This window comes from Pongo pygmaeus, chromosome 19 (assembly GCF_028885625.2).
Source record: "Pongo pygmaeus isolate AG05252 chromosome 19, NHGRI_mPonPyg2-v2.0_pri, whole genome shotgun sequence".
NCBI lineage: Eukaryota > Metazoa > Chordata > Mammalia > Primates > Hominidae > Pongo > Pongo pygmaeus.
In genome coordinates this window covers 79,926,285-79,951,444 of record NC_072392.2, presented here as the reverse complement: position 1 = coordinate 79,951,444, position 25,160 = coordinate 79,926,285, and the positions used below count along the sequence as shown (strand labels likewise).

At 38.4% G+C, this 25,160-nt stretch overlaps 1 protein-coding gene across 16 annotated transcripts in view; it reads left to right on the top strand.

Annotated features, from left to right (window-relative positions):
- Nucleotides 1–25,160, top strand: part of CDC27 (cell division cycle 27) — a 71,420-nt gene that overhangs the window by 30,907 nt on the left and 15,353 nt on the right. For 4 of the 16 annotated variants that reach the window (XM_054458874.2, XM_054458883.2, XM_054458887.2 and 1 more), the window contains 10 exons: nucleotides 7–104; nucleotides 936–1,090; nucleotides 1,196–1,407; nucleotides 3,535–3,649; nucleotides 6,378–6,508; nucleotides 13,977–14,076; nucleotides 15,519–15,726; nucleotides 15,930–16,102; nucleotides 19,077–19,229; nucleotides 20,606–20,814. In XM_054458874.2, the coding sequence (XP_054314849.1) occupies nucleotides 7–104; nucleotides 936–1,090; nucleotides 1,196–1,407; nucleotides 3,535–3,649; nucleotides 6,378–6,508; nucleotides 13,977–14,076; nucleotides 15,519–15,726; nucleotides 15,930–16,102; nucleotides 19,077–19,229; nucleotides 20,606–20,814 (1,554 nt within the window). The remainder of the gene's footprint in view (nucleotides 1–6; nucleotides 105–935; nucleotides 1,091–1,195; nucleotides 1,408–3,534; nucleotides 3,650–6,377; nucleotides 6,509–13,976; nucleotides 14,077–15,518; nucleotides 15,727–15,929; nucleotides 16,103–19,076; nucleotides 19,230–20,605; nucleotides 20,815–25,160) is intronic. The other 12 variants (XM_054458876.2, XM_063656814.1, XM_054458885.2 and 9 more) reach the window with 7 other exon arrangements.

Below are 25,160 nucleotides of genomic sequence, written 5' to 3'. Positions count from 1 at the left end.
CCACAGCAAGACAGATCGGCTTGCCAAAGGATCAGAATGTTACCAAAAGAGCCTTAGTTTAAATCCTTTCCTCTGGTCTCCCTTTGAATCATTATGTGAAATAGGTAGGTGGGTGGGGTTGACAGGTGGGTGGGTTCCCGTCTCCTCTTCTTTTTTTCCTGCTACTTAATTTTTGGAGAGCAATACAGATCATCTAACCCCAAGAAAAATAATTTTCAAAGTTAAAATTGAGAATAAAAAATAAGTTAGAATCTTAGGTATGTTTCAAGAATCATATAACTGAAAATTACACAAAAATTAAATCCAGTAGATTCTTCTGTTTAGCCAATCTATTTTCAAGTATCTGGTGTCCTCTAGAATGGGTTATATTGTGTGTTTAACACTAGCAAAATTGCTTTCTGAATAAGAAAATTAAAATAGAATTTCTAATGCAATTGATAGAAGGCTTGGAGCAGAAACTTACAAGACCTGAACAGTACAGGGAGAGAATTTCTCAGTATATTTGGCCTAGGATACATAAAGGACCATTTTTGAGCATTGTTGTATCTATGTATATATAGAAGGGCTTCAACGTTTACTGTAAAATATGATGGGTTTTAACTCTTCAACCTCATCTCCTACTTTGAGAAAAATGAGATCTAGTTATTTTCAGCTTTAAAACAAACACAGAAATCTGCATTTTTCTGTGATTTGTTATGTTTAAAATTAGTGTTCTTGTAGTTTATTTTCTAAATTTACAGCTTTATCTTACTGGTAAACTTTTATGATATATTGATAGATGGGCTTTTTGGGGGTAAATTTGATTAGCAGAAGTGGACAGGAGATTTTAAAAGTTTGTATAAGGCCTATTTCCTGTTTCCACTGATTTATGCATACTTGAAAAACATGTATTCCTCACTTCCTCAGAGACAAACTTTTTTTTTTTGTTTTCACAGGTGAAAAGCCAGATCCTGACCAAACATTTAAATTCACATCTTTACAGAACTTTAGCAACTGTCTGCCCAACTCTTGCACAACACAAGTACCTAATCATAGTTTATCTCACAGACAGCCTGAGACAGTTCTTACGGAAACACCCCAGGACACAATTGTAAGTGTCTTATATTCTAGTGTTCAAAATATTATGAAAACTACAAAGAATGATCTGAACTAAATAATATATTGTGAATGACTTGGTAGAAATTTTCTGTTTCAGGAATTAAACAGATTGAATTTAGAATCTTCCAATTCAAAGTACTCCTTGAATACAGATTCCTCAGTGTCTTATATTGATTCAGCTGTAATTTCACCTGATACTGTCCCACTGGGAACAGGAACTTCCATATTATCTAAACAGGTTCAAAATAAACCAAAAACTGGTCGAAGTTTATTAGGAGGACCAGCAGCTCTTAGTCCATTAACCCCAAGGTAAGTCAAACAAGATAATTTCAAATGTGCTATAATACCAAATGATGTTATAATAACTCATATTGTTAGTAATGCAGATTATTACAACAGCAACTTCTAAATCACTATGGAAACAGGGGCATTCTGTTTTCAGAAAATGAAGTAAAAAACAGCACATAATGATGTTGCCAGGTGCGGTGGCTCACGCCTGTAATCCCAGCACTTTGGGAGGCCAAGGCAGGCAGATCACCTGAGGTCAGGAGTTCGAGAACAGCCTGGCCAACATGGTGAAACCCTGTCTCTACTAAAAATACAAAAATAAGCTGGGCATGGCGGCGGGCGCCTGTAATCCCAGCTACTCGGGAGGCTGAGACAGGAGAATTGCTTGAACCCGGGAGGCGGAGGTTGTAGTGAGCTGAGATGGAGCCACTACACTCCAGCCTGGGCGACAGAGCAAGACTCCAACTCAAAAAAAATTGATATTGAATATTGGACTGGCCGGGCGCAGTGGCTCACACCTGTAATCCCAGCACTTTGGGAGACCAAGGTGGGTGGATCACGAGGTCAGGAGATCGAGACCATCTTGGCCAACGTGGCGAAACCCCGTCTCTACTTAAAATACAAAAAATTAGCCGGGTGTGGTGGCACACGCCTGTAGATCCAGCTACTCGGGAGGCTGAGGCAAGAGAATCGCTTGAACCCAGGAGGCAGAGGTTGCAGTGAGCCGAGATGGCGTCACTGCACTCCAGCCTGGGAGACAGGGCAAGACTCTGTCTCAAAAAAAAAAAATTGGAGAAAAATTTAAAACTCTGAAATATTCCTTAATTAGGTAGTAAACACGTTAAAAAATACTGTCTTTATGCTCTGCATTAATGGATAGCGGTGAGCCTCATGAAATGTTATAATCAGGGCACCATTGGTTACTGTTAAAGTGCCTTTTTCCAAAACATGGAGGAAATTTGACACCTACCTTTTTTTGTTTGAGACAGGATCTCACTCTGTCACCCAGGTTAGAGTGCAGTGGCACAATCATAGCTCACTGCTGCCTCAAATTCCTGGGCTCAAGCGATCCTCCCACCTCAGACTCCTGAGTAGCTGGGACTGGAGGTACATGCCACCACACCTGGCTAATTTTTTAAGTTTTTTTGTAGAGATGGGGTCTTGCTGTGTTGCCCAAGCTGATCTGGAACTCCTGGCCTCTAGTGATCCTCCTGCTGTGGCCTCCCAAAGTGCTAGAATTACCGTGAGCCACTGAACCTAGCTGTCACACCTATTAATATAAAATATTTTATCAAAATTATTAGAAGTATATGTATGAATAAATACAGGAACTCAGCCCAGAGGATACATATCCAAAAGTATCAAAATGAAAAATTATGTGCTAGAATGGGTTGGGCATGGGGGCTCATGCCTGTAATCCCAGCACTTTGGGAGGCTGAGGTGGGCAGATCACTTGAGACCAGGAGCTCAAGACCAGTCTGGCCAACATGGTGAAACCCGATCTCTACTAAAATTACAAAAATTAGCCCGGCATGGTGACACATACATGTAATCCCAGGTACTTGGGAGGTTGAGGCACAAGAATCGTTTGAACCCAGCAGGTGGAGGTTGCAGTTAGCTGAGATCATGCCATTGCACTCCAGCCTGGGCAACAGAGCGAGACTCTGTCTCAAAAAAATATATATATATATGCTAGAAGAAATTCTATGAATCAGGTCCTGAGGCCGGGGAACTACTAAAATAGCATGACCATGAGATTACAACTCTGGAGAGTTATAGTTATCTAATGGTCTCTAGAGACATTTTCTCTGTAGTTGTGTCTAAATCCCATAAATTCCAAGAATTTGAAGTAATCTGATCATTTGGATCTTAGATTTATAAAGCTACTCTTCTTTATTTCTAATAAATCTCCTGAGATCAGTAATTGTTGCTCAGTTTAGTTCCTTGTTTGATAGCTTTTTTAAATTTTAGTTATGGTGGGTGGAATAGTCTACATTCACAGCTTATTTTTAATCTGCCCCTCAGATCCTCACTGTCCCTAAGACTGATTTGCCATTCTCTTCCTTTTAGACCTTCTAATTTAAGTATACTGCTGCTTTATATATGCCTTGATGACTTTTTGACACCTTGATTTCAACCTCTTCTCAGTTTTGGGATTTTGCCATTAGAAACCCCAAGTCCTGGAGATGGATCCTATTTACAAAACTACACTAATACGCCTTCTGTAATTGACGTGCCATCCACCGGAGCCCCTTCAAAAAAGGTATTTTCCATGTAAAACGCAGTTTGGGTATTGATTAAAGCAACTTGTTTATTTCAATCTTTTAAAGGTAATCTCAGGGAAAATCTTACTTTATATAATTGCTTTTGCCTTATATTTGAACCCAGCAGGTAGAGGGTGATCTAAATATAAAAGAATGTCATTATTGTTGTAGCCTCTTGGTTATAGTAGGAGACAGACTTCTTACTCTTTTGGCCAAGTAAGATTGTATCTCACAAATTTAGTTTATTTCAGCATATAGTTAAATAAACAATCATATTTTTACTTTTCAATTTCCTTTTTAAAAAACAATTAATATTGTTTATATTACTTGAATATAAATAACAGAAATTATGTCTGCCATAGTTTTTACTTGTCCCCACCACTGTGTATATATGTTTTTTTAATAGCACTAATAATTATATGAAAAAAAATTTGCTCAGGTAAAGCCAGATATTTCTGATAATAAGATTTTTGGTAGATCATGGATGTATAGTTTTAACATGAAAATGAAAAATATTTGGTAGTATACTTATAGTAAATATTGCAGCAAGTTTCATGAGGCTTTTTTTTTTTGAGACAGGGTTTCGCTCTTCTGCCCAGGCTGGAGTGCAGTGGTGCGACCATGACTCAACTGTAGCCTCTACCTCCCAGGCTCAAGTGATCCTTACACCTTAGCCTCCCAAGTACCTAGGACTATAGGTGTACACCACCACACCTATCTAATTTTTTTAACTTTTATTTTTGTAGAGACAGGATCTCACTGTGTTGCCAGGGATGGTCTCAAATTCCTGGGCTCAAGCAATCCTCCTGCCTTGGCCTCTCAAAGTTCTAGGATTATAAACATGAGTCACTGCCCAGCTGAGGCTCTTGTTTTATAATGTTCCCTTATATAGGTATATGGAAATAGAGGCCAAAATACCATTTTTAAAAAGCATATCTGTGGCACAAGGTAACTTCTGTGAGAATTAAATTAGACTCTATATATAAAATACCTATTACCATGCTTCATAAATATTCAAGAAATGGAAGCTAAACAAGTCATACTGATATGTGAATAACAGTTATACTCTCTTTACCTTAATAGAAACATGTTTCTTCTTATAGTTGTTTTTTACTATTTTACTCCTGAACATTCTTAGAATCTGCAAAAGATTTTTCTGTAATAACTCCTTAGTGAGTGATAATAGGAACTCCAAGAATACTTAAAAGGGACTGCAAAATAGTTTGTGTATGGATTGTTTTAAACATTACAGTTATGAAGAAGGCAAAGCAAAATGTAGATAGCATGCCAGGTGAAGTAGGCCAAAACTAGAAGAGCCATAATAACCATAATAACCAAAGCAAGTTAAGGCAGTGGGCAGGCACATGATTTTAGTGCCCAGATAAGATTGCTCTCTCATCCTCTTCTGCCTCTGTTCTCCTCTTACCTTATTACAAGACATTCTCAGAAAAGTCACGCATGTAGGTCTGCATGCAGTGTCAACTGAAAATATCAAACTAGGTAGTGAGTGCAGTGTACATAGTTCTTTGATAAATAAGGAAGGGCCAGAATTGACTTAAGTTTTGTCCCTTGGATGAATGTAGTGATCCCAGTTAGGAAAAGGCGGAGAAAGGCTTATGAAGTTTTATTTTGAAGTGGTGGTACATTAGATGAAAATATTCAGTAGAAAGTTAGTCATAGAGGAAAAAATGTGACCTGCTGATAGAAATAATAATTGAAGCTATTAAAATGACCAGGCTCTCCTAGCGAAAGAAAGAGTAGCTAAGGAGAACAGAGTAAACCTAATTTAAAAATAGTAGAAGGATAAAGGGCCAGCAAATGAAGTGGCAGGACAAATAATGTAATGTTTTGGAAGTAACACAAAGTTTCAAAAAGTAGGGCATGACCAGTGATGTTGAATGCAGGAAAGGCTAAAGTCAGGTTTTCATATCTGATGAGACAGTGATTATTAGTGATTATTTATAATATGCAGTTTGAGGATTGTGTACAGGCATCAGGGTAACAGTAAGTTTTGAAGAAAATTCTCTGGTAGCCAAAGGGGAAAAACAGTGCACTGATACAATAGTCATAGATCGTTTAAAGACGCTAGACGGTGGAAATGAATAGAAATAAGGGAATAAATTAGAGAACACTGAAGAACCAAGCAAAGATTTTTTTTCTCCAAGGGAACAGAAACCAATTAATGAAGATTAGAAAAACTAAGCAATATTAACTCTAAAGAACAATATCCTTAGATTCTGGAAAGTAATCAGATGGGTGTTTTTTTAAAATCTACTCCTCTGAACTCCTTTAGAACTGTTACCAAGTGCCAAAGGAGTATAAAATCTTATGGTATTATTATTTTTTTCTGTGTATAATGAGATAAATCATAAATCTTGAGAATTTAGCTGTCTTAAAATTTTTTAGTACTTAACTCCAAATAGAGAAGGCATGTAATAGATGGAGGATGGTCACAATGAGATGAAAAGAATAGCTTCTAGGGATTTTTAGCCTTTGAAACAAAAAGCGAAAGATGAAAAGACATTATAGAGGTAAAAATACTGTGAGATTAAAACAAGGAAATAGACTAATGTTCATACTAATATAACAATAATTAACAATAATGATATAAATAGTTTATCTTTAAGGTGACAGTATATTATGGCTGCTTGTATTGAGAACATGTAGATGCGAGCGTTGTGTTGTCTTTTATCATTTACAGTGCAGCCCATAATTCACAAACCTTAGACTTTTCATGTTTTACAGTCTGTTGCCAGAATCGGCCAAAGTGGAACAAAGTCTGTCTTCTCACAGAGTGGAAATAGCCGAGAGGTAACTCCAATTCTTGCACAAACACAAAGTTCTGGTCCACAAACAAGGTATTTATCATTGTAATTATTCAACTTTTCTTGCCATAAAACTTGATTCTTTATATTTCTTCAATTTAGGCAGATAGTGACTCTCATGGATTCTAGAATAACTACTGTAAATTTTGAAGATGTAAAATTTGTAACCTCTAACTTACAACACTAGTGTAATTTTGAGTTGAGTTTTGTAATGCACAGAAGACAATAGTTAACTAAAGCAGTGTTTTAGTTTACTCTGATTGCCTCGTGGATTTGTAATTTTCTTCTTATGCACATGACCCTTTCTATAGTTTAGGTACAGATAGGTTTCATACTCCCCTTCCCACATTATGCATGTCTATAAACAGATTATAAAAATAACAGACAAATAAACTTCAAATAATGAATCTATTTCCACACAGAAATGGTGTTAGATAGGATTTTCTTTTCCTCTTCAAGGACACCATAGATTATAGCTAACATTTTAAAAGAAAGACACAATTTTCTTTCTCCTTTCTAAAACTGTGAACATGTACCTAAATTTTAAAACAGACACAGGTGTGCATATACCTCCTTGACTATCTAAAAGACCTCTATGTTCCTGTAATGCTCCCAGAATGGTAAGTCTAATCCTCTTGAGTGCCAGCTTGCAGTGATTGCCTGAGGCTCTGTTGTGAGAAGGAACTTGAGACCTCCTGCAAAGCAACATTATATGTAAAAATAATTTCTGATTTGTACATTTCACTTTAGAGTCAAACAAATAGACTAACACTAATAAACATCAGCTCCTTTTTTTTGGAGACAGAGTTTCACTCTTGTTGCCCAAGCTGGAGTGCAATGGTGTGATCTCGGCCCACCACAACCTCCGCCTCCCGGGTTCAAGCGATTCTCCTGCCTCAGCCTCCTCAGTAGCTGGGATTATAGGCATGCGTCACCACACCCAGCTAATTTTGTATTTTTAGTAAAGACAGGGTTTCTCCATGTTGGTCAGGCTGGTCTCGAACTCCCAACCTCAGGTGATCCGCCCGCCTCTGCCTCCCAAAGTGCTGGGATTACAGGCATGAGCCACCGTGCCTGGCCAACATTCACTCTTAATAATTTTGTGTTCTTTGTATTGTTGATTCCATTTTATCTCCTTAATTGCCTATATTAGTTTTCTAGGGCTGCCATAACAAAGTACCACAACTTAGTGTCTTAAAATAACAGATACTTATTCTCTTACAGTTGTAAAGCCATAAGTCCAAAATCAAGGTGTTGGCAGGGTTGTACCCCTTCCAAAATCTCTAGAGGAGGATTTTTCTTTGCCTTCTCCAGCTTCTGATAACCTCAGGTGTTCTTTAGCATGTGACAGTATAACTCAGTATCTACCTCTCTCTTCACATGGTCATCTTCCATGTGCATTTCTATATCTAAATTTCCCTCTTCTTGTAAAGACAACAGTTATATTGGATTAGGGTCAACCCAGATATCCTCAGCTTAACTCAGTGACATCTGCAAAAACCAAATTTCCAAATAAAATCACATTGACATGTACTGGAGCTTAGGGCTTCAACATATCTTTTGGGGAGATGCAATTCAATATTGCCTTATTAGCAATTGCTCATTATTTTGTCTTTTTAGAGGTTGTTTGGAGTTTGTAGTAAACATTTTAACTTATCAAGGTTTGCCTTCAAGTAATAGACCATTTCATGTATAGCACAGAACCTTACAATAGTATACTTTCATGCTCCTCTCTTAGTCTTTATGGGAGGGATGGCTGTAATGTATTTAATTTCTATATATGTTATAAACCCCACAGTGCATTATTGTGGTTGTGGTTTCTGCCTTAAACAGTCAGTTATCTTTTTATAGAGTTTTTTTTTTTTTTTTTTAGACGGTGTTTTGCTCTGTTACCCAGGCTGTAGTGCAATGGTGCAATCTCGGCTCACTGCAACCTCCACCTCCCCAGTTCAAGCAATGCTACTGCCTCAGCCTCCCATGTAGCTGGGATTACAGGCATGCGCCACCATGCCCGGCTAATTTTTGTATTTTTAGTAGAGACAGGGTTTCACGATGTTGGCCAGGCTAGCGTCAAACTCCTGACCTCAAGTGATCCACCCGCCTCGGCCTCCCAAAGTGCTGGGATTACAGGTGTGAGCCACCAAGCCCAGCTGAAATTTTTTTAAATGAGAAAAAGAAGTCTATTTTATATTTACACACATAACTACAATTTCTGGTGCCCTTTCCTTCTATAGATCCAGATTGCGATCTGATATCATTTTCCTTCACCTTGAAGGACTTCTTTTTAATATTTCTTTTTTTTTTTTTTTAAAGACAGAGTCTCACTCTGTTGCCAGGCTGGAGTGCAGTGGCTCACTGCAACTTCTGCCACCCGGGTTAAAGCAATTCTCCTGCCTCAGCCTCCCAAGTAGCTGAGACTACAGGTGTGCGCCACCACGCCCAGCTAATTTTTGTATTTTTAGTAGAGACGGGGTTTCACCATGTTGGCCAGGATGCTCCCGATCTCTTGACCTTGTGATCCTCCCGCCTTGGCCTCCCGAAGTGCTGGGATTACAGTCATGAGCCACCGCACCTGGCCTTTTTATCATTTCTTACAGTACGAGTCAGCTGGTAATGAATTTTTTCAGCTTTTGTGGATCAGAAAAAAAGTTCTTATTTCCTCTTTATTTTTGAACAGTATTTTTACTAGGCAAGAATTTCTTTTTTTTTCTTTTTTTTTTTTTTTTTTTGAGACAGAGTCTTGCTTGTTGCCTGGGCTGGAGTGCAATGGCGCAATCTTGGCTCCCTGCAACCTCTGCTTCCTGAGTTCAAGCGATTCTCCTGCCACGGCCTCCCGAGTAGCTGGGATTACAGGCATGTGCTATCATGCTCAGCTAATTTTCGCATTTTTAGTAGAGATCGGCTTTCACCATGTTGGCCAGGCTAGTCTTGAATTCCTGACCTCAGGTGATCCGCCCATCTTGGCCTCCCAAAGTGCTGAGATTACAGGCGTGAGCCACCACTCCTGGCCAAGAATTTCTAATTGACAATTTTTTTAGGGATGTTGCTTTACTGGTTTTTTGGCTTATATTGTTTCTGACAAGAAATCTGCTGTCAATCTCATTTTTGTTCCTCTATATGTAGTAATATGTCTTTTCTCTGTTTCAAGGTTTTGTTTTTAATTGCTGATTTTAAGCAATTTGATTATGATGTGCTCTAGTGTAGCTTTCTTGTTTCTCGGCCTTTGGATTCATTGAGCTTCTTAGATCTATGGGTTTATAGTTTTCATAATAGTTGGCTAAATTGGGGGCATTATTTCTTCAAATATTATGTCCATATCTTATCCTGTCCCTCTGGGACTCCAAGTACTTGTATATTAGATTGCTTGAAGTTGCCCCACAGCTCACTAATTCTTCATTTTTGTTTCCAATCTTTCTCCTCTCCGTGTTTCATTTTGGATAGTGTTTATTGCTATGTCATCAAATTAATGTTTCTTCAGCAGTGTCATACCTGTTATTAACCACACCCAGTGTTGTTGGGTTTTTTTGTTTTGTTTTGTTTTGTTTTATTGCAGACATTCTTCTTTCATCTCTAGATTGATTTGGTTTTCTTTCTTTCTTTTTTTATTTTTTGAGATGGGAGTCTCGCTCTGTTGCCCAGGCTGGAGTGCAGTGGCACAATCTGGCTCACTGCACCCTCTGCCCCACCTGGGTTCAAGCGATTCTCCTGCCTCAGCCTCCTGAGTAGCTGGGATTACAGGCATGCACCACTGCGCCCTGCTAATTTTTGTATTTTTAGTAGAGACGGGGTTTCATGTTGGTCAGGCTGATCTCAAACTCCTGACTCGTGATCTGCCCACCTTGGCCTCCCAAAGTGCTGGGATTACAGGTGTGAGCCACCGCGCCCAGCCTTTTTTTTTTTTTTTTTTTTTTTTTTTTTTGAGACAGAGTCTCACTGTCACCCAGGCTGGAGTGCAGTGATGCTACTATGGCTTACTGTAGCCTCAAACTCCTTGGCTCAAGCGATTCTCTTGCGTTAGCCTCCTGAGTAGCTGGGACTACAGGTACATGCCACCACATGTGGCTAATTATTATTATTATTTTTTTTGTAGAGACAAGGACAAGGTCTCTATGAGACAAGGTCTTGCTATGTTGTCTGGGCAGATCTTGACCTCCTGGCCTGAAGCAGTCCTGGCTTGGCCTCCCAAAGTGCTGGGCTGACAGGCATGAGCCACCTCATCCAGTCTATGTTTTTGAATGTATAGGATATATTTGTATTTTTTTAATGTTTTTGTCTACTAAGTCTGTTACTTTGTTGTTTCTAAGTGTTTCTTATATGACTTTTCCTTTTCATTATAGATTATATTTTCCTGCTATTTTCTATGCCTAGTATTTTTTAATTGGATGTCAGTTATTATAAATTTTACTTTTTTTCTTTGAGACAGGGTCTTTTACTCTGATGCCCAGGCTAGAGTACAGTGGTGTGATTATAGCTCAGTGCAGCCTCAAACTCCTGGGCTCAAGAAGTCCTCCCACTTCAGCCTCCCAGGTAGCTGGAACTATAGGCACGTGCCACATATGGCTAATTTTTTTTTAGTTTTGCAGAGATGGGGTCTTGCTGTGTTGCTCAGGCTGTTCTCAAACTCCTGGCCTCAAGCAATCCTCCCACCTCACCCCCCCGAGTTGTTGGGATTACAGGTGTGAGCCACCGTGCCTGGCTATAAATTTTACATTGTTGATTACTGGATATTTTTGCATTCCTTTAGGTATTTTAAAGTTTTATTCTGAGATGCAGTAAAGTTGCTTGGAAACAGCTTGATCCCTTCAGGTCTTACCTTTTAAATTTTGTCCAGACAAAAGTAACCTTAGTCTGGACTAATCTTGTCCCACCATTGAGGAAGTACGCTTTGAGTACTCTCCTCAAAAACCTGTTTAGTATGAGGTTTCTTCACTCTGCTTATTGAAAGTATGAGCTATTCCCAGCTTGGAGTGAGATCCAGTAATTATTCTGTCTACTTCTTTTCAGTAATACTTTCCCCAGCTTTGGGTAGTTTCTTCACTATAGCACTATAATGTAATTCTGATGCTAACTACCCAAACTTAGCACAGACACCACAGGTTAAGATCACAGTCCCCAACAAGAACTGTCTGAACTGCCCAGTTGCAGGTTCTGGGTTCCCCAGGCCACCCACATTTCTGACCAACTGGCTACAAATTTAAGAATTCTTACTACCCTCTTACATTCAGTAATTTGCTAGAGCACCTCACAGAGTCCAGGAAAGTGCTATACCTAATGATTACAGTTTTATTGTAGATGACATAATTAGGAGATCCATAGGATTAGATATGGGAGGGTCCTGATACAGAGCTTTCATGTCTTCTTTGTGGACACCCTCCCAATGCATCAGTAGGTTTACAAACCAGGAATTTTAGCCAAGTTTTGGTGTTCAAAATTTTTATTAGGGTTTTTAAATTATGTAGGCATGATTGATGAAATCATTGGCCACATGATTGAACTCAATTTCCTTCCCAGAGGAGCTCAGGCTGGTGTTGCTGGCTCAAAGCCCCAGCCCTCTAATCACATGGTTGACTTTTTTTTTTTTGAGACAGAGTTTCACTCTTGTCACCCAGGCTGCAATGCAATGGCACGATCTTGGCTCACTGCAACCTCCACCTCCCGGGTTCAAGTGATTACACTTGAACCCGCGAGTGGCTGGGATTACAGGCACCCGCCATCATGCCCAGCTAATTTTTGTATTTTTAGTAGAGACGGGGTTTCACCATGTTGATCAGGATGATCTCGATCTCTTGACCTCGTGATCTGCCTGCCTTGGCCTGCCAAAGTGCTGGGATTACATGCATGAGCCACCATGCCCGGCCACATGGTTGACCTTTACAGCACGGCCAGCCCCCATCCAGAAAGTATCTAGGAGTTACTTCATTAGCATAGATTCAGGCATGGTCCCAGGAGCTCATAATGAATGACGAAGACATCCCTGTCACTTGAGGAATTCCAAGGACTTAGTAGATCTCAGGAGTCTGGGATGTGGACCAGACAAATTCTTTATTATATAACACTCAGACACCTACACTGATCAGTTTTCAACTGAAGACTCTAGGGAAGCCCTCTGCAGATCTTTGTAAGTCTCCTATTTGTGGCTCTCTCTTCTCTGGCGCTCTGCCTTGCAAATTCTGGCTGCTTTGGCTTTCTCAAATTCTCACCATTTTCTTTTCAACACAGTGGGACCACTGAGCTCTATTTTGCATTCTTTTTTCCTGCAAGGTGGCCCTAGAACTGTCCTCAGAAATGTTTTGCCTATTGTCCAGTGTCTGAAAACCATTGTTCCATATATTTGGTTCAGTTTGTAGTTATCTGAAATGGGAGAATAAATTTATTACATTTTACTCTGTCATGACTAGCAGAAGTCTGTTCTTTCTATTTAGAAAGTTTTTTTAGAGATGATTAGAATGGCATAGTACTTTTAGCTAAATCTTCCAAGAAAGGTTGTGTGTCATTTGCTCCATATGAAGTGAAGTCTGATTCTGAACTTTGGAAGCCTTTCATTATCAAACTCCTAGTTTATCAGATGCAGATTAAAAGGATTCGTGTGTGTGTGTGTGTATGTGTGTGTGACATACACACACATGCATATACAGAGGTATCTATACATATTATATATGTACATATCGTAAAAGATGAAAATATATATCTTTTTATTTTCTGAAATTCTTTGACCCAGACTCAGGTAGCTAGTAGGATTTCCCGTAAATTATAAAGTTTAGTTTAGTCCATAAGTTTACCCACTGTCAATTCTAGATTGTTTCAGATTTTAAGTTTGCTTGCTCCTAAGATTGGAATTCTCATATCTCAGAGTTTACCTTTAAAGTAAAAATGTACAGAGGCTCTTTTTGCTCTAAACGGAATAAACCTTTGATGTAGCTGTTTGAATTTACAGGGAGATAACTTCTCAAATATCAGTTGTTCTGGTGGTATTTACTTGTTGACAAATACCCCACATTTAGGCTATCTTTGCCCAACTGTCTTTTCTTTTTTCTCTAACTTGTTGTAGCTGCAAATGAAGGGTAAAAATAATTGATTATAGATGTGCTTATCATTTGTTGATCCAGAGTTTTATGAGGATTATTTTTAGTTCAAATTAAGAATTTCAGAGAGAGTGAAGATCTATGCTATAATCTTTACTATTTTGTAGTAACGAGTAATTTTATTTTTATTTATTTTTTATATGAAAGAAAATTTATTAAGAATTATTGACTTATGATCACAAGGTGAAGTCCCACAAGAGGCCGTCTGCAAGCTGAGAAGCAGGAAAGCCAGTCCGAGTCCCTCATTTTTAAATACTGTGTTTTCATAGAGAAACCACGAAAAGAACTGATCAAATTCATCAACTTTAGAGTACTTATATAATTAATGTATATTTTTAAAATATACCCAAATTGAAACAATGGTTAATGGTCATAAATCAAGTAAAATATTAATGTCTTCCTTTATAATTTTTTTTTAGTACAACACCTCAGGTATTGAGCCCCACTATTACATCTCCCACAAACGCACTGCCTCGAAGAAGTTCACGACTCTTTACTAGTGACAGCTCCACAACCAAGGTAATTTAAAGATTTCTGTATGTCACATTTACTTAATGCTTCCCCTGCTAAAATTTCTGTTCATTGATGACTCCATTCCTAATAAGTTAATAAAGAGACTATTTCAAATTTTAAAATGTTTTAATTTAGAGGGCCATCTATAATTTTTGTGAAGTTAATTAGTCCTTTGGTAAATATTATATAATATTTTTTAATTAAAAATTTTTTTTCTCAAGTTAAAAATGACATAGGAATAATCTTGAAATGGCAAAATTATAGTAATGGACAACAGATCAGTGATTATTAGGAGTTAGGCCTCTAGAGAGGATGTTACTATTAAATCATGGCACAAAAGAATTTCATTGTGGTGGTACAACAGTCCTGTATCCTGATTGTGGTGGTTGATTACACAGATCCATTCACGTGATAAAATTTTATAGAACTATGCACACACATACACACACACGGGTTTATATAAAAACTGATGAAATCCATATAAGGTCTTTAGTTGATAATATTGTACTAATTTCAGTTTCTTGGGTATGATGATATACTATGGTTATGTCACATGTTATCATTTGCAGAAGAGTGAGTCTAAAATTATTTGAAAATAAAAGTTAAAAAAAACTGGAGACCCGGCGGACGCAGTGGCTCACGCCTGTAATCCTAGCACTTTGGGAGGCCAAGGTGGGCCGATCACTTGAGCTTAGGAGTTTGAGACCAGCCTGGTCAACATAGCAAGACCCCATCTCTGAAAAACAAATTAGCTGGGATGGTGGTACTTTTTGATCCCAGCTGCTTGGGAGGCTGTGGTGGGAGAATTGCTTGAGCCTGGGGAGGTCAAGGCTGTGGTGAGCTCTGATTACATCATTACACTCCAGCACGGGCAACAGAATAAGACCCTGTCTCAGAAAACAAAACAAAGGCCGGGCACGGTGGCTCATGCCTGTAATCCCAGCACTTTGGGAGGCCAAGGCAGGCGGATCACCTAAGGTCAGGAGTTCGAGACCAGCCTGACCAACGTGGAGAAACCCAGTCTCTTCCAAAATAAAAATTAACCGGGCGTGATGGCTCATGCCTGTAATCCCAGTTACGCGGGAGGCTGAAGCAGGAGAATCGCTTGAACCCGGGAGACAGAGGTTGGGTTGCGGTGAGCTGAGAATTACATCTACTTATTTTCTTACTTTTAAATAATAAATGAGAGTTTGATATACTTTCACAAGAGGGCTACACTTAATGCTGACACACCTTAGTCACTATTAGTTAATGTAATTTATGTTCAGAATTACTGTGTTTAAAATTAAATGACTTTGAAGAACTTTGTTTTTATAAACTGTCTTCTGAAAAAAATATAGAATTCATCAAGATTGTACATTTATTTTATATCTAATACTGGAGAAAGGGCTGAGGAGAAGTCTAAAATACATGAGTATAACAGGTGTGAAATTTCTCCCCTTTTACAGGAGAATAGCAAAAAATTAAAAATGAAGTTTCCACCTAAAATCCCAAACAGAAAAACAAAAAGTAAAACTAATAAAGGAGGAATAACTCAACCTAACATAAATGATAGCCTGGAAATTACAAAATTGGACTCTTCCATCATTTCAGAAGGGAAAATATCCACAATCACACCTCAGATTCAGGCCTTTAATCTACAAAAAGCAGCAGCAGGTCTGTTTTAAATGCTTAATATTATCTTTGTATTTTATTATGTACTTATTTTAAGTAAATTTCTTTATGTTCATTACAGTACCTTCATTGTTTTCTATATAGATATTGGAATTTTTAATAGATTAATTTGTAATTACCTTTTCTAGAGAAGCAAACTATTTTATTGCGTTTTTTCCTTTGTTTACTATGTTGTTTTCTCCTAGAAGGTTTGATGAGCCTTCTTCGTGAAATGGGGAAAGGTTATTTAGCTCTGTGTTCATACAACTGCAAAGAAGCTATAAATATTTTGAGCCATCTACCTTCTCACCACTACAATACTGGTTGGGTACTGTGCCAAATTGGAAGGGCCTATTTTGAACTTTCAGAGTACATGCAAGTAAGTATAGAAAATGGTTATATATGCCTTTCTAGAGATAATCTCAATTTCATTAAAATAAATGCCCATGCTTAAGAAGGCTAGATCTAAAAGATCAGTATTTATTATGTAATGTCTATATATTTATTTTGTCAGTATTTATAATTTATAGATATAGTTCTTTCTTGTGTTAAGGAGTAATTTAAATTCTTTGCAACTTCTCGGAATAGGTTTATAGAGACCCAAGTCATCCAGACATTCTTACGTAGAATGTATCCTATTCAGTTGTGTCTGAAAATACATATTTACATTTACCATGTAATAGGATTTATATTTTTTTCTGTAATATGCAGAGTTAATTACTGGGGTGAATTTTTGACATTGAATATGTTTTATAAACTTGAAGAATGCTATAAAGAAAATTGTGTTTAATTGAGGACACAATGTCCTTATTACAAGGCTTTTTACTCTTTGGATTTTAATTAAATTTGTTGCTTAAGTTATCTGTCTGTACCAGAAAAGGAGAGAATGATTAACCTAAAGCCAAAGAAAATTCTACTTCCCAATTTATATTACCCCTCAGTTCTTCCCAAAGCATTTTCTCCACCCCCAACTTAAAAAAAGAAACCTTTTAGAAACCTATATATTAATAAAATATCTCTAATATGGATTAAAGTTGATATGATTTGTTTTTTGCTTAATTTGCTTTCAGTTCATTTATTCAATATATATCTCTGTGCATATGATATCCTGGACTCTCTTCTAGACTCTGTATTACAGCTAGTCAGACAATTTCTTGCCTCTGTGGAGCTTACATTCTAGCAACAGACAGATTGTAAGCCAATAAATGTATAAGAACAGGTAGCAATAAGTCATGAAGAAAAATGAAGCATGGTGAGGAAACTGGGAGACAATGAAGTATGGTGTTTTTGTTTTGCTTTGTTTTTGTTTTTATGCACTCAGAGGGAAGGTTACTCTTCCCTTCATGATCCCATGCAAAGATCTAGGGGAAAGGTGTTCTTTCCCACAGGGAATACATACAGAGGATACCTATTCATATAATTTAATTTTGAATAGTACAGAAAAGACAGCTGAAGACAGAAAGTCTTATTCATTGCTACAAAACCCATGTTTCGATTATGGTCCTTTATTGGTATTAGCATATACACAGGCAAGAGCTGTGTTCGGAAAAGCCATTTAAAAAATTATTTCTAATTTATTGTTTCACAGCTACTTTAACATAAATGAATTTTATTGTTTCCCCTAGTTATAGTGGTGACCCAAATATTTAATGAAAGAAAGCCTCTGTTTCAACTTAATTTCTGAGTTTTTTCCCCATTTTTCTTTTTGTCTATTCCATAATCTTTTTTCAAAGGAAGCAACAGATTCTGAAAACTTTGAAACCAAAAGGTACCTACCTATATTTGGCTGATAGGTCTTTTATCTTGTTACCATGCCTGTATGAAAAACTTGGCCAGGTGTGGTGGCTCATGCCTATAATACCAGCACTTTGGGAGGCCAAGGAAGGGGGATCACTTGAGCTCAGGGGTTGGAGACCAGCCTGGCCAGTGTGGTGAGACCCTGTCTCTACAAAAAATGAAAAAATTAGCTGGGTGTGGTGGCACTCACCTGTGGTCCCAGCTACTTGGGAGGCTGAAGTGGGAGGATCACTTGAGCCCTGCAGGTCAAGGCTGCACACTTACCTTTACAACTTTTAAGAGATTGCAAGGAAGTGAGAAATTGTTAAGCTATTCCTAGATATCACATGACCACTTCTTGGAATTAAGCACTCAGTTTTAAAATGCTCTTATTTTCTGTCATACTCATTAAGACAGTCTAGATATTCCTTATTCTAAACTAAACTGTGAGAATTTCTTTTCCTTTCTTTTTTTTTTTTTATTACCTAGACCTTTTCTGGCAGCTGAGAATTTTGAACTTGGTAAATTGATAAACTAGGAAACTGATTTTATATGACCTAAATCCTCAAACTTTAGAGAGAGAGAAACACAGTTCTGGGAGCTGTGAATGTGATGAGGAAAAAATTGATCAGGCAGCTGAGGAGAGACCCTGAAGTCAAGAGAGTGCTGCAAAGGAAAGGATAATTAATAGGTAGGGCCTATAATTCCTAGCAGACACAATTTTGGTGTGTATATTCAGGGCTCAATAGGATTGATAACCATAGGATTGATAGCCAGCTTAACCTATTTCTTCCCTCTAAATTTTCTGCACAACCTCTCAGTAAAAATCGTTCAAAAATAGATTTTATGTTACAGAAATCATTCTTCCATCATCTTTCCTAAAAGAGTTATTCTGGCCGGATGCGGTGGCTCACGCCTGTAATCCCAGCACTTTGGGAGGCCAAGGGGGGTGGATCACAAGGTCAGGAGATCGAGACCATCCTGGCTAACACAGTGAAACCCTGTCTCTACTAAAAAATACAAAAAATTAGCCAGGCGTGGTGGCAGGCACCTGTAGTCCCAGCTACTTGGGAGGCTGAGGCAGGAGAATGGCGTGAACTCGGGAGGCGGAGCTTACAGTGAGCCGAGATCGCGCCACTGCACTCCAGCCGGCGACAGAGCGAGACTCCATCTCAAAAAAAAAAAAAAAAAAAAAAAAAAAAGAGTTATTCTGTAACGCCATTATTAAAAGTTGGAAATGTGGTTTTTGAGAAGGAAATATTGACTTTTCTTTTGAATTGTAGCTTTGTATAGATTTCTCTTCATTCTTTTTGGTAGAAACTCAAATTTCCTTCTCAGGGTTCATGTTCTTACCATGGCTTGTATATAAATACTAGGTTGACTGTCAATATGGTTACATCACTATTTGACCTGCCATAGTAGCTAGCTCAATTTGTCCTTGTGTTAATACTCATTCACATAAAAACCATAATACAAGGCAGCATTTAGATCCTGAGAAGATAATGACCAGGGCTTTCCCTGTGTATATATATAAATTGTATCAACTTGTTTTCTCTTACTAGTTTTTTTTATTTCAGGCTGAAAGAATATTCTCAGAGGTTAGAAGGATTGAGAATTATAGAGTTGAAGGCATGGAGATCTACTCTACAACACTTTGGCATCTTCAAAAAGATGTTGCTCTTTCAGTTCTGTCGAAAGACTTAACAGACATGGATAAAAATTCGCCAGAGGTATGTTAACCAAAATACTTTGCTTATAGTTACCTTTTTGATCACCCTCAACAGATAGAGATGAACCAAGCAATTCAAACACTATTTAGTATCATCCATACTTATTTATTTTTTTTCTCTCTCTCTAGTCAGGGACTCAGAGAGGAAGAGAAAGTCCTAGAATGTGTGGTGCAGATTCACAAATAGAAAAATCACAAAGCAGATATTTCATTCAGGATTTATCGAGATTTGGTTACATTAAATTTGCTGTTGTCACCAAGATTAGAGTTCGTTGAGCAGAAGTTACATAGATTGAAAAAATTAATAATTTTAAATTAAAATAAATTAGTATTGTCGTTGTAAGACAGGTGCAATTAATTTACATGCTCTAATCTTGTAAGATTGTATTTCATTGCATCTCAAAAATATTTAATGATACTTTTGTAACATATCTAAGCTTAGAATTAAATACAGTCAACTCCCATTATTTGCGGTAATTCTGTAGTCAACATGAACACTGAATTAGTGCTACTGAACCAATGTTCCTAGGAGTGATGGAGAGTTTGAAACAGAGATAGATTGTGGATTATAATCTTGAATCCTAAAAATAACTCATCCTGGTAGATCCTATTTTCTTTGCAAAAGAGAGAATGCTGCTGGGCGTGGTGGCTCACACCTATAATCCCAGCACTTCGGGAGGCTGAGGCGGGTGGATTCCTTGAGCTCAGGAGTTCCAAGACCAGCCTCGGCAACATGGCAAATCCCTTCTCCACAAAAAATACAAAAATTAGCCAGGTATGGTGGCTGGCACCTGTGGTCCCAGCTGCTCGGGAGACTGAGACAGGAGGATCACTTGAGCCTAGGTGGCGGAGGTTGCATTGAGCCAAGATCACGCCACTGCCCGAGGCCTGGGCAACAGAACAAGACCAGATCTCAAAAAAAAAAAAAAAGAGAGAGAGAATGAGGTTCAGAGGTGACTTGCCTGAAGCCACCCTACTTAACAGTGCCAGCAGTGGGATTCAAATTCTGTCCAACTGTCCCCAGAGCCAAACCTTCTTGCACTACACTAAACTATCCCACAGAGTTTCTGTCCCTGGTCGTCTCTGCATGAGAGCTAAAACAAGAAGGTAGAGTCACATTATTCAACCTCAAATGAGAACATACCTTTTGATGACCATGAAAGCACTGCAAGTATTGATTTTGGTTTTACAAATAAATTTTAGCAATCAGACAAATTCACAAATATGGAATCTGTGAATGATTAGAATTGACTATCTACTGAAGCTCCTCCATTTTTGTCTTTCTGTTCTAAGTTGAGGCTTGATTTTAGTCATAGATTTGGTTTTAGAAAAAATAAAATTTTAATTCTGTTGGGTTTTTGTTCCCATTTTTTTAAGGCCTGGTGTGCTGCAGGGAACTGTTTCAGTCTGCAACGGGAACATGATATTGCAATTAAATTCTTCCAGAGAGCTATCCAAGTTGATCCAAATTATGCTTATGCCTATACTCTATTAGGGCATGAGTTTGTCTTAACTGAAGAATTGGACAAAGCATTAGCTTGTTTTCGAAATGCTATCAGAGTCAATCCTAGACATTATAATGCATGGTAAGTGGTAATGAAGTGCAAAGACAAAGTCTTATTGATGGTGCTGGTACTTACTAATTTTTCTTGTTAGCTCTTTATTGTCATGAATTTGGTTACTTATACTTAGGGATGGTACATACTGGTCAATAACTTCTAACTAAAATGTTTTCTTATGAAATGTACGTCTTTAACAAACTCTTAAATTAACTAATGATAATAGAATACCAGATCCTTATACTCAACAGTTTCAGCCTTCTACCAAACTTTTGCAGGTACTGTGGTTGTTTTTTGTTTGTTTGTTGGTTTAGTTTTGTTACTTTGTTACTTTTTCTTGGAACACCGAAATGGTGATTGGAACAAAAAGTGCTTGGGAAATTGGAAAGGAATAGTATAATTCACTTATTGGATAATAGGAAAAAAAATTGAAAAAATTCACTAGTTGCTGCTTTTTGACAGTGTTCTGGTTTATTGAGTTACTATTAAGAACTTAGTGTACCCTTTTATTTAGCAGTATCTCTATTTTACTTTTTTGTACTTGTGTATAAGTAGACACATAGGAAATTAACTACCTAGGTCATATTGTTATCAACTGAATAAGATATGAAAAAGTTTGGTCCTATTTCTGCCTCAACACCATACTTACTGTTGACATTTATTGTATTTTTCTGGACTGACTTAATAGTTTAAATATCAAGAGAAGGTATAATTCTGAAGCCATAACTCTGTGGTAGTTTTTTTGTCAGATACGGTTATCTTTGGGGTTATTATAGCAGTTGAGTTTTATCGTTCTATTTGCTTCTAAAACTGAAGCATTATATTACTAAAACATTTTTTGATTTGTGAATATGTTGTTAATGGATTATATCTCATTTTGCAGTAGTAGTTACATTGCCTGAAAGATGGCCAAAAAAATAGTGCTAGCTTTTGCTGACCAATGTAACAATCAACTTGCCAATGCTGCTGTCTCTTCCGATAGCTATGTTCTCTGTAATATTTTAAGAACTCAGTTGTTGGTTTTTTTGGGTTTTTTTGTTTTTGAGGCAGAGTCTCGCTCTGTCACCCAGGTTGGAGTGCAGTGGCGCCATCTCTTCTCACTGTATGCTCCGCCTCCTAGGTTCTCGCCATTCTCCTGCCTCAACCTCCCGAGTAGCTGGGACTACAGGCGCCTGCCACCATGCCCAGCTAATTTTTTTTGTATTTTTAGTAGAGATGGGGTTTCACCATGTTAGCCAGGATGGTCTCAATCTCCTGACCTCGTGATCCACCCACCTTGGCCTCCCAGTGCTGGGATTACAGGCATGAGCCACCATACCCGGCCAAGAACTCAGTTCTTAATAAGACTTGTGTTGTTTTTGATTTTTTCCCAAGTCTGGTTGATCCTTGTGTTGTTTTTTTTTTTAATGTATATTGTCTGTTCAGCTATTTTGCAGGAGCTGCATTCTTAAAAAACTTAACCATATAAAAAATTGTGTTTAAAGGAGTATTATTCAGATTGGCAAGCTTTTACTAGGAGGAGTTTAAATGCTGACGTATTTAGGTAACTCTAAATACTGAGCAACTTTATTGTAACTACAAAATAGATAGCCTTTCTTTTGTTTTCACTTTCACTGTCATTAGCATAGTGTTTAATACCTTTTCTTCATCTATAACACAATTATGATACATAAAGCCACTCAAATAAAGCAGATATGTTGTGCTTTTTTCTTATTCATTTGATGCTTATTCCCCATCATCATCATCATCATCATCATCATCATCATCTAGTTATGGCCGTGAGAAGTCTCCGTAATATAAACCATCCACACTATATTCATTTGACATTTTGAAAATTCAGGAGAAATACCTGCATATTAACCTAATACACTATTACATAGCCTTTAAAAATTGTAATTTCGAGGTCTATAAGTATAGGAGCATGCTTTTGATAACAGTAAGTGGGGGAGAAGGAAGCCAAACATGACACTATGTATGCTATAATTATAATAATATAAAACAGAATGTGGAAATAGCATTGTTAGTTCAGCCTTTAGAATCATTAAGGAAGAACCTGGTTAGAATCTTTATTAGCTGTATAACTTTAAGCAAGTTATTTAACTTCTCTAAGTTTCAGTTTCCTTATTCGAAATAAGGATGATAATGGTACCTATGATTCCTCCAGGGATTAAATGAGATAATTTAGCAATGGTCTTGGCACACATGTAATAACTACTCAGTAAAAATTAGCTGTTAAATCTAGAATATGACAGGTATGGTGGCTCATACCTATAAGCCCAGCACTTTAGGAAGCTGAAGCGGGAAGATTACTTGAGACCAGCAGTTTGAGACCAGCCTGGTCAACATAGCAAGACCCCTTCCCTAACAAAAAAAAAAAAAAAGAAAGAAAACAATTAAGGCCGGGCGCGGTGGCTCACGCCTGTAATCCCAGTACTTTGGGAGGCCGAGACAGGCAAATCATGAGGTCGAGAGATCAAGACCATCCTGGCCAACATGGTGAAACCCCGCCTCTACTAAAAATACAAAAATAAGCTGGGTGTGGTGATGCGTGCCTGTAGTCCCAGCTGCTTGGGAGACTGAGGCAGGAAAACCGCTTGAACCTGGGAGGTGGAGGCTGTGCCACTGCACTCCAGCATGGCAACAGAGTGAGACTCCATCTCAAAAAAAAAAAAAACAAAAAAAAACCAATCAGGCATGGTGGTGTATACCTGTAGTCCTAACTACTCAGGAGGCTGAGGTGGGAGGATTGCGTGAGCCTAAGAGTTCAAGGTTACCTGCAGTGAGCTATGATCATGCCATTGCACTCCAGCCTGGGCGATAGAGCAAAACGCTGAATTAAAAAAAAAAAAAAAAAAAAAAAGCTCTATATGGGTTTAGAGGTGTGGTTTCTTTTTTCCTTATTATCATAGTTTGATTTGATTTGATTTGATTGTTTTTGCTTGTAAAAGTGACTCTTTAAAATGTTTTAATGGTCTGGGCATGGTGGCTCATGCCTGTAATCCTAGCATTTGGGAGGCCAAGGTGGGAGGATTGTTTGAGGCTAAGAGTTTGAAACCAGCTTGGTCAACATAGTGAGACCTCGTGTGCACAAAAAATTAAAAATATATTAATATAAGAAGGCTGGGGGCGGTAGCTCACACCTGTAATCCCAGCACTTTGGTAGGCTGGGACAAGCAGATCACTTAAGGCCAGGAGTTCAAGACCAGCTTGGCCAACATGGCAAAACCTGGTCTCTACTAAAAATACAAGAAAATTAGCTGGGCATGGTGACACATGCCTGTAATCCCAGCTACTTGGGAGGCTGAGGCATGAAAATCGCTTGAACCCAGGAGGCAGAGGTTGCAGTGAGCTGAGATCGCACCACTGCACTCCAACCTGGGTGACAAAGCAAGACTGTCTCAAAAAAGAAAAAAATATATATAGGCCAGGCGTGGTGGCTTACACCTGTAATCCCAACACTTTGGGAGGCCGAGGCCGAGGCAGGCGGATCACCTGAGGTCGGGAGTTCGAGACCAGCCTGACCAACATGGAGAAACCCTGTCTTTACTAAAAATACAAAATTAGCTGGGTGTGGTGGTGCATGCCTGTAATCCCAGCTACTCGGAAGGCTGAGGCAGGAGAAACGCTTGAACCTGGGAGGCGGAGGTTGTGGTGAGCTGCGATCATGCCATTGCACTCCAGCCTGGGCAACAAGAGCGAAACTCCGTCTCAAAAAAAAAAAAAAGAAAAGAACAGCTTGGCACCGTGACTCACACCTGTAGTCCCAGCACTTTGGGAGGTCAAGGCGGGCAGATCACCTGAGGTCAGGAGTTCAAGACCAGCCTGACCAACATGGAGAAACCCCGTCTCTGCTAAAAATACAAAATTAGCAGGGCGTGATGGTACATGCCTGTAATCCCCAGCTACTCGGGAGGCTGAGGCAGGAGAATTGCTTGAACCTGTGGGTGGAGGTTGTGGTGAGCCGAGATTGCACCATTGCACTCCAGCCTGGGCAACAAGAGCAAAACTCTGTCTCAAAAAATATACATATAAAATATATATATGTGTGTGTGTGTGTGTGTATGTGTATATATATATATATATATATATATATCTGCGCCTGGGCAACATGGCAAAACCCCATCTCTACAAAAAATACAAAAATTAGCCATGCCTGGTGGCGTGCACCTGTAGTTCCAGCTACTCAGGATGCTGAGGTGGGAAGATTGATCACTTGAGCCTGGGAGGTTAAGGCTGCAGTGAGCCGTGATTGAGCCACTGCACTCCAGCCTAGGCAACAGAGTGAGGCGCTATCTTTAAAATATAATCGTAATAATAATAATAATAAACTGCTTTAATGGCTAGGCATTGTGGTTCATGCCTGTAGTCTCAGC